Source organism: Chelmon rostratus, chromosome 22 (genome assembly GCF_017976325.1).
Source record: "Chelmon rostratus isolate fCheRos1 chromosome 22, fCheRos1.pri, whole genome shotgun sequence".
NCBI lineage: Eukaryota > Metazoa > Chordata > Actinopteri > Chaetodontiformes > Chaetodontidae > Chelmon > Chelmon rostratus.
Genome location: NC_055679.1, coordinates 14,341,616 through 14,352,017, shown reverse-complemented (window position 1 = coordinate 14,352,017; position 10,402 = coordinate 14,341,616). Strand labels below are relative to the sequence as shown.

General features: G+C 42.5%; 1 protein-coding gene across 5 annotated transcripts in view; it reads left to right on the top strand.

Moving 5' to 3' along the window:
- The first annotated feature begins 1,133 nt into the window (after positions 1-1,133).
- The window catches only part of uhrf1bp1l (UHRF1 binding protein 1-like), a 35,085-nt gene continuing 25,816 nt past the window's right edge, over positions 1,134-10,402 (top strand). For all 5 annotated transcript variants that reach the window (XM_041963847.1, XM_041963845.1, XM_041963844.1 and 2 more), the window contains exon 1: positions 1,134-1,468. In XM_041963847.1, coding sequence (XP_041819781.1) covers positions 1,425-1,468 — 44 coding nt within the window. In that variant the 5' untranslated portion in view covers positions 1,134-1,424. The remainder of the gene's footprint in view (positions 1,469-10,402) is intronic.

Genomic DNA, 10,402 nt, shown 5'->3' with positions numbered 1-10,402 from the left:
ATCCATGCATGCAAAAATGTTCACATAGAAAAGTCAGGCCATTCATGGTCTTTTACAGCAGAGCATGTTTACATTCTTCGTTTAAACGCTAGATGTCACTAAAAGAGCGTTTTATGGTGAAAGCAAACACTGCTGAAGCGAGTCACATCCACAATGCAGTATGGACAAATGCGTACAAAACGATTATTATTAAACACTAAATACATGTAAAATAATTAGAATGTATTTCTATAATATTATTATAGGATCAGCGCTGAGTAAACAGCAGAGTTAAAATTGTATTAGGTCTTTGTGTTCTTTCTTAAACTCTATTTAAGATCAACAAGGACCCAGAACAGCTAACTGTAAAGGTATTTCAGTTTTTTAAAACAAGTTTATGTACAAAATTCCAAAAATAGTAACAGATGTTGGCTCGAGCTCGTGCACAAATGGCACTAATACTTTAAAAACAAGATAGCACAAACATATATAGAAATAAATAAAATGAATAAAGAAAAATGTAAATCTAATTTGTCACATAAGGATGTAGTTTTTACAGCATTGGTGCAGTTGGTGACGTGAACATAATAAAATTGGGGTTTGTAGTGGAAATTTTGCTAATAAATAAATAATTAAATGTGATGATATATATGTTATTGATAGACATTTCATTTAATTAGCAGAAATTACAAATACTATCAATACAATATGAGTTGAGTATGAAATTTTCTACTCAAAAAGACAAATTAAGTCAGTTTGTCAAGGTCATACAAAAGGTATCACTAAAGGTACAGTTCCAAAAATAGGTAAGTTATAGTTTCAGCTGTGTTGTGACCGAACGAATAAATGTTTTACTTATATTAAACCCTAACCGAATCAATAGGATAATATCTTAAATATTTTCAAATATTTTACTTGAAAGCAAAACTTTACCGGGTAAGAATCATGTTTTTTTCTGACAATACCTTTATTCAAACGATTCCAGTATATCTGTAAGAATAAATACCTATCTTTACTCCATCCACACCTTCAAAGGGGCGGTTTCCCAGCAGACAATGAATGCATCACGACGCCCCGCCCAGACGCCGTGACAACAGACGCTGTTCCTCCGACGCGCTGTCCAGGTGTTCGCTGTATGATATTGCAGAGATCTGGAGCGTTTTGGAGCTTTATCAGTACATCTGCATGAAATGGCCTAACGGGATATGCTTTGTCTCCGAGCCCGGCTGTCCCTCGGACGTCTGAAATGTCGTCTTTCCGCCCTTACTCCCTCATCTCTCAGAGAGTGAAGCGGGAACACCGTTGAAATGAAGACTGACACGGGGATGAGAATTTGAGCTGTGTGTTTGTATACCTCGAGTGGGAAAAGCTAGCGGCTCGGCTAGCCAGCTAGCCAGACAGGTCAGACACCCCGGCGACGGATCGGATATCGGATTTGTACGGCCATGGCTGGGCTCATCAAGAAGCAGATCCTGAAGCATCTCTCCAGGTCAGTCCTGAACGGCGCTTCGTGTTAGCAGACAGGGAGTGGAGGGAAAGGGACGACGGGGGGATTCAGCTGTCAGACAGACGTTAGCTAACGTTAGCTATCACCAAAAACTGTTACTTCAACGACACAAAAACCAAGTGTAATCTTTGCTGGACAGGGAAGAAGATGTTTCTTCAGTTAGTTAGCTCGCGTCCCTGTTGTCTGTAAGGCTGTCAGTTGCGTTTTCAGTTGACGTAACCCCCTCTGACCTGAGTCGTGGCTCGTCAGCTAACTTTGCTAACACGGGGGTTAGCTAGTGGAGGGCTAATCCCTTAACACTTGGTTTAGCAGGTTGAACGAGTGATTGGGTCACATTATTTAAAACGACAATCTCAGTCTTCCCCTGAAGGAAAATTACCCTCCAGACACTCGTCACGAATGAACACACAACCATGAGTCGTAGAACTGGCAGCTAAGTAAATATACCAATTTGTCCTAAAGTAATTATAACGATAATTGGGAAGACAGATCGGTTTGCACTCATCGGCGCAAGGGCAGTGGAGTGGGGTGCAGGTTTGTTTACCCGGGTTTAAGCCCTGCTTATGTGGTCTTTTCACCACTGTGCCTCCCTGTCAGACACCACACATAGTCCATAGACCCTCAGGACACAAGACAACGTCATTTAGAGAGGGAAATTTGCTATGCTGTCACCTTAATCAAACATATTTGTAAGCATTTTGTGGCACCGGTAAGCACCCTATTATGTACTTGGAGATAAATGACCGTAATATTGGTTCAGGATCTGGGTAATAGCGCTACCACTTGCTGTGTAAGGCCCCATTTATTTTTTTAATGTCTTGCAGTTATGGGCTGCATTCAGCTCGACCCGTTTTACATCTATTATTTATTATTTTCCACTGTCCCTCAAGGGACATTCAATGGACTACTTCCTGGTTTTGTTCCAGGGGGAGAGCTTGAAACATGCAGAACTGTTTTCCTCCCAGAGACTAACCTGTTAATGACCTAAAACAGAGCACAGTCACACCTTCAACTGTTTTTCAAACAGCAAAGTGCACTGAATGATAATGACAGTCACACATTATATTACAACTGAAGGTGGACAGTGCTTACACGGGGTATAAGAAATGACAGCTGTCACATTTATAATGCAGGTCACAGATGACTGGTATTTAAAATGCTCATCAGTATGCAGGTGGACCGGTTTACATTCTTTAAAATGAAGAGGACAAAGGTGATTGTGCTTGATGAGAGAAGTCTTTGTAGTGAGTGAGTTGCGATTAATTAGTCACTCACTGATTAATACCTTAACGGTGTTGAGGGTCGCTTTGTTCTTCATATTCATACACAGTGCAGCAACCAAGATTTGTATTGTCTGCAACACACAGCCCGCGAGTGGCATGCCCTTCATTGTCCTAGTACTCTGTGTGTGTCTCCTTGTGCTTTGTGTGTGTGTTGAGGCAAGAGTTTCTGCAGATGACTGTGCATGCCCTCAGCAGCATTAGTGTCAACACTGACAGGAAATGACTTGAAGACTTGTGATGTCATCTGTCTTTGGGCTTGTCATCTGATCTTCTTTGTGCCGACCTGATTGGTCGGGTGCCGAGCGGCGGAAGCTGACCTGCCCGACAGTCAGCCAATCCTGCTCCGTTCGGCGCGGTGATGTCACGTTGAAAGTGCTGGTGTCAGAATAATCAGCAGCACCTTATGTATGGCTGCAAATACACGAGTCCGTTATTATGCATGCTTGGGCGATTCAGCTCAAGGATGGGTTAGATTTTATCTGCTCTGTTGCTGTCTCGTGCTGCTTCATCAGCATCAGCCAGGAATAGTTTGCACCACCGGCAAGATTATTCATACACACTGTAGGTGTGCTTACACAGCTACAGGTAGTGTTGTGGGTGTCAACATGTCAGCTCAGCCTCCATGCTGAACAGTTGCAGAGGACACACGTCTGTGCAATACTGTCTGTGACCAGGACCAGTCTGTTAGGGTGAGGCGGCACCACATCTTTACAGTTCATTGACTCAGAAGTCTACAATGGCTGTTCCCCCTTTGGCGAAGACAAATGCACTGAGGCATGCACGACATATTAAACTAGTTGAGAGGGCCTTTTTGTACAATGTGAGCTTTTAGAAAAAGCATTGTGTATGACTTTTCGTGTGCAAGGATGAGTTTGGTAATGTTAAGTGACATGGCTGTGTTGTTGGCTTGCATTTGTTCTGCATTTTCCGGATGTGAGACCGTATTGATGAAGTGTTTTACAGAGGGTCGAACTGAGGTAGCCCCTGGGGGCGACTAGATGACAAGGTGTGTGTTTGTCTGCATTACAGACAGGTTTAGATTATCGACAGGACCTCTGGCCTGCAGCCAGACAGAGCAGGGTCATATTACACATACACACATACAGTATATATGAATGGAGAAATGGCTAAACACAGTTAGGCCTTCTTGGTCACATTCTCTCTACTTTGTTCTCTTAAAAGAGAGACTTTCTCTTGCTTTCACAGGGAGGTGAAAGAGTGGGAACATAGAGCTGATGGGTATTCTGATACACAAGCTTAAATACAGAGGTTTCAGTTGAAGAATGGCAATCAACTTTGTATGAATGGCAGAGAGGGTGAATTCCCAAATGGCACTCTGTAGAGAAAAGGAGACTTCAAATGGCTTACTTTCTTCCCTCTTGCCTACTTTTCCTCATTCCTTCCTTACTTCTTTCTGTCCTCACTTCCATTCCTCATTCCATCTTTTCACATTCGTTGCCCTCTACCCTTTCTTTCCTCTTTGTTCATTGGCTGCAAGAAAACTGTTACACCCACACCCTATTTCCTTATCTCGAAGTTAAGTAAATGCCTTTAGGGCTGAAACTAACTGGCCCTAATTTTCTCAATGAATCATTTAACCGACAGCCATTGTGGCTCATTCGATTAAATGTCCGAAAATGGCAAAAGGCAATTTCCCAGGGCTCAAGGTGACATCTTCAAATCTCTTGTTTTGATTGAAATACACTTCACAATCCAAACCAAAGATAGTCCATTAACACAGATATGAAGTAGATAAAAGCTGCAAATATTAGCATTTTAGAAGCTGGGTTTAGCAAATGTTTCAGTTCATTGGTTAATTATTTAGGCTCTAAATCCATCGATGGAGTGTCCTTTCTTTTTAGCCAGAAGGACACAACCTCTTATGCAGGTTGTCCACAATGATCTACCTCATTTCTGGAAACATCAGTCCTCACTAAAAACCATCCAAAGTGATGTTGTAAGAGTTTATTTTTTTTTTGGGAGCGAAAAAAATCAGCACACTCCTGTTAACTCACATTATGTATGGCTTTGGGGTCCTCAGAGTGTATTTTCTCTGTGAAATGACCCCTATGTATTCCATGCCATCCTGATTAGACAGTAAATGGCTCCTCATTAATGTCATAAGACCACAGCGCAACAGTTCTGCAGAGTGTAGACGGCATAATTCAAATCCTCAGTCACAGAGGAATGAGGAAATCTTAAATGACAGAGGGAGAGTTTCTTTCTGTGCATAAGGAGAAGCTGTTGATAGACTATATTACCCAGAGCAGGCCCCTTAAAGAACAAAAAGATTATCTCTTCTTTGTAAGAGAAAGAGTTCCTGACCTGGGAGATTATACTTATAGTCAGGATGGTATGCAGGGTCCATTGTGGGGTTAAGTCAGGATGTTTACCAGACACAGCCTTGCTCACCTCTCTTCTCCTTTTTAGGGTTTAATGTTGAACACGTAGCATTCAGGTCCAAGACTTGGTTTTTATTCTGTCAGCGGTGCTTGTGGCATTTTATTCGATGTAATAAAGATGATTATCGTAAATCTTTGGACCACCAACTGATCCCACAAGAATTTCATCCATTGCATTTTCAATCAGTAAAAAGGAGACTGCTTAGTTCAGAGGCCATTTCGACTCTGAGTCAGCTGAGGTTGAGCATGAGGGATTGTAGCACCAGTATCACGAACATGCTCTCCATTGTGTGCACATGTAACTTTCTTTCAGTGGAGGTTTAGTACCCATTGGGGTGTGAGAGATGAGTCCATTTCTGCCGTTGTGTTTGTCATCATGAGCCTCTTTAGGCCTGACTCTCTCCATCCTGCAGTAGCTGCGTGATGATGCACCATAGTGATGAACTCCACTATTCCCTGTCTTATGGCTCGCTGCTGGTGGGAAGGCTATTACGGCGTGAGTCATGACTGAGTGCCTAGCTGTGGGTGTCTCATCAGTGTGTAGCTGTGAAATACGTGTGTGTGTTTTTATATGCTGGTGTGAGAGAGAGCGACATTTGACCGGAGTCCCTCTGGGCCCCGGCATCCTTGCTGCGGTGTCGCCAGGGTCTTGGATTGTTTTCTCCTTCACGCTAACCTTTTCGCTGTCTGCACGGGGTCATGAATATTCCAGGACTCCGGGGCCTTCACTGCCAATATCAACTCACTTCACTTTGACAGGCTGTTGACATGTACTGTGTGGAGGTGTGCTGTAGGAGTTTGTGTGCATGTGTACAGCTGTAGATATATGTGTCCCTGCACTTGTGCTGGTATGTAGGCTACAAAGTAATTCAAGTAATCCCTCTTGATGACAACTTTGAGATGACTCAATCTTTTTAATAGCCTATTGGTTAGGGCTGCGTAATGTATTCATGTCGTCACAATAAGAAAGCAGGAAAATTGAGACACCAAAGGAAAAAGACCTGTTTCATCAACGTGTTGTGCTTTTTCTGAGCAAGTCATATGCTCTTACCATTGGTGGCAATATATTACACGAGAAAGCACATTTCTTTCAACTTAAGCATAACCAGGAAGCTTTTTTAAAATTAGCATTAGCTTGTGTATTGTGTTTGTATTTATCAGGTTAACATGAAATGCAGCGGAGCCTCTGAAGTGCTGAAAGATGATACTTCTTATCTTGTGCCCACAAGTTCAGATCCATTACCTTTGAGGATTTCGGGGACAGTATATTAACTGGCTAGCCAGAGTTGATCATGTTGTTAGCGCTGGATAAGGGTGTAATTTCCACTAAGAGGAAACTTAAACACCTCTTGCTTCATTGCATCACCCCCAAGGCCTCTGAAACCAAACCAGCCTACTTGGCATTTGGTAACTCCTTGATCACTTTTTTTTCATAGGTTTGCAGACATCTAACCATAAAAGACCCAAAAGAACAAATACATAAAGATACCTGGGCTGTGTTACACACTAAAAAAGAATATAAGAAGGACTGTCAGATCGTGTTCATGTTATCCACTTCAGTCAGGCTTCAAGGTCAACAGAAGATTCCTCAAGATTAAATCATTTAATGTGAATATTGAGTAAAGACTAAAGATTATGCAGACTGGTAATTAAGAAAAGGTTCATGCATGTGTGTGGGTGTTATTTTTAGGCTGGGTTGTTTTACGGTTTCCATTTGATTTACCAACACTCCCACACTGCAGGCAGACTGCCTCCAAGTCCCGCTGTGCTGCTGTCCTCTAACAGGAGTGCAATAAAGGAGGAGAGAACATATGATCCCTGACGAGCCAATAAAAATATATTTTGAAAACAGCAATATTAGATTACATTTCATGAACTTGCTCCATGTAAAATATCTGATAGGCTCGTCGACCACCACCATGTTTTTGAAAAACGCTTTAATCTCATTTAATTTATTTCACTGGATCCATCTTCAGTGGCTGTTTCTGTTGTTTGTCAGCTGGTCTGTAAAGTTTCTCCGTGTCCATTCAGGAATACTGACTGAGAAGAGTTGTCGGAGGTTTCTGCAGCAGACTCATTACACCCTCCTGCTGACACTGAATGGGCCAGCGGAAGATTTAAGGCCCATTTAAATGTCACATTCTCCATTTTTGTTGTCGAGCCAAGCCTGCTGCTTGGTCAAATGAGCCCTGGCAGGAAAGAATGTGTTATCATCCCAGATCCCTTTTTGTTTTCTTGTGGAAAACCACATTCCTAAATCCCAATGGAGGATGCCTCCTCTCTTTCTTTTTTTGTCTTGAGTTTCTGTGTCTCTCGTTCTCTTTTTTTCTCTCTCTTGCTTCGTCACCACTTGTCTTGGTTGCTAAAAACAAGCCGGTCGTCCGTTTGAGTCACTCTAGCCATCTTCCCTCGGGCTCCTCTCTTTCTGGCACTGATGTCATCAGGCTGCGCCACGAAGGCACCGTCAGGGCAGGAAAAGCTGGGAGTCTCCCTGTTTCCATTGACAGGATCCACAGACATCAGCATAAAGAGTGGCGGACTAAAGTCTGCTCTCAGTGTTTTGTGGTTAGTGGAAAAAAAGCTGAAACATCGGCCTACTGTTAAGAACGTCTTTAAGGTTATTTTGGCCGAATTACACTCAAGGAAAATCTATGTATTCAGCATTCAAGGAAAGCAGGCTTGCGCAACAGCAAACCAATGCTGTAGTTTATTTCATCATGATTCATTTATTGTAATTCATCCACATTTTGTCATTTTTGGCTTAACAAAGACGACAGTGCATGAGTAATGTGATAAACTAACCCTGCAAGTGGACTTTATTGTTGAGAGGTTAGCCAGTAGCTAGTCCTGATCTCTTTATGTTCCTGGATTTGGTCTGGTGAGCTCAACCCTGCTGACTGGAATAATGACTGACGAGATGAAGGGGAAAGATGTCGTGGTGTGTGAACTTAATACCCTCTGCCTCCTGCTGTTGTTCTCAGCAATGAGTCGGTTCTCTCTGCGTGTGTAATTTAGCTTATTTAGCCTTTGTAGCCTTGGTATTGGGCAGCCGATCAACGGCATATTATTTGATTACAGTGCTGGTTTATTTATGACTTTGGAACAAGGGGAGAGGAAGCATGAGGTGGCCCAAGGGAGACCGAGAAGCCAGATAAGGCGCAAGGGAGTGAGTGAAGTTAGCTGGCTAACTGGTTGATACTTGATCAGCAGCAGGGATGAATATTTCACTGGTCACAAGGCTGAGGCGCTCCAGCAACTACATGTATCTCTCAGAGTGTGTTTCTGTCTCGGAGTGTGCGTGTGCCTATGTGAGCGTGTGTGCATGATATTATTCATGTTTTGTTGGTGAGAGTTTTTTACATTGTTCTCTCTGTTCCGAAAGCGCCGACTCTCTGTTTATGTCTGCCGCTGAATAATTTACATTGATGTGGAATTAGAGAAGAATGTGACGGTGCCAGGAAAAGGTGTTGAGTGGAAAGAGGCAGGAATTTGACAGACTGAATCATTTAAAACGTGGGCAGCTGAATCACAAAGCACTGCTCACTGGACAGCATTTCTTTCGCACTGCAGATACTGAGCCTGTGCACCTCGCCATGTCTTCAGGTAGCCTTCCATCGGTGACGACTCAGACCATAAGAACAAAAAGCTTTTGTCTCCCTACGAATATCCAGTTACTGAGAGGCCGCACAATCGTACATCACCACTGGTTGTTAGCTGATAATGCAAATGGACCACTTGCTGCACCTGTGACTTTATTTTATTTAGGGACCAATCCGAGCGGTGCTGGTGTTGATGCAGACTTTGCTGATCAGATATCGGCCAAGACCTGATCAAGCCACGTAAATGACAGTTTCTTAGTCAGTGCCATTATAAAGTGCATTATTTTCAGTATCATCAGTTTATTCCTGGTGGGCTGCCAACTCACACAAGCCAATTCCTGGTCTTTGTTCTTGTAACGCAAAGATATAACGTAAAATCTACTTAATACTTAGGAATTGCAATGCATATCAGATCCTCACCTCTCTACCTTCTCTGTCAAATAAATGCAAAAATATATCCCAAAAAGTACTTCATGAGAAAAATATTGCTAATCAGCTATTGTGTATCATCCTCCAGGTAGCATTTGGAAAGATAAGATCTGGAGCACAAGGTTATAGTTAAACCCTGTAATAGACACGCTTATAGTGTGAGCTTTTAGCCTTATTAAAAGCTGTTACTATAACCAAGTGCTCCACTTCTCATCTTTCCAGATTCTGTCCCAGTTGTCTGTTGAAACACCAGTTTGAGCTTTAAGTTCGCTGTTGCACAGAGACTCCTTCGCCTAAAAATAGGCAATATTATGGTTCATTGCCAAAAATGAGGTATTGCTTTGCCACTAATGTCGAACAACTTCAGATGGCACCCAGCGCTGTTGTGATTTAATGAGCACGCACATCAACGCAGTAAAATACTAAAGCTTTAGTTCCTTGTCTTGATGTTGCAGCCATGACAATCAGGTCACTCTGTCGGGACGAATGTGTGTTAGTTGTGAAACTCCGAGCTTTGATCTGGCCCTATTTACAGATACACACATGCATTAAGTGTGTGAGAGATTAGCTCGGTAACAAGATTAAGCCTGCCTGTACCGTACGTACGTGTTTAAAAGGGAATGGGTCTGCTTTTTTTCTGAACACTGCTACCAACTCGCTGTGTTCTAGTGCTACTCAAGCTTTTATATTCGCTGCATCGTTGCCGACCACAACCCACCATGGCTGTTTTCTTGAAGTTAATGACCAGGCGGACATCCGGTATCCTGCACCTCTTCATGTTGCAGGATCAAGGCCGTGTGGCTCTTAACAGCTAGAGAATGTGAAATCAATAATATCGCTGTTTTGAGAGATTCCATTAGACTGGCTTGCGAAGACGTGCAAGTCAATAAACCATTTAGTATTTGGCCACTCTGCTAACTATTAACCAATAGTCAAACTGGAAGGGCAGGAAACACTTAGGTCATGGACATTGAGTTGTGTGTGTGTTTAAGTCTATTTATTTAAGAGAAAGAGCAAACTGATGAAACACAGAATCACTGCAACATATGGAGAACTTAAATATACACAGCATTTCTCCAAGATGGTGAGGTTATAATTATCAGTACTGGCTCACACCTCTTATTTGAAGGTGAGTGTTGGCGCCTTATCGAGAGGTTTGAGTACACTTTGTCCTTGCTGTGAACATGCGCATGTTCTTTCCAG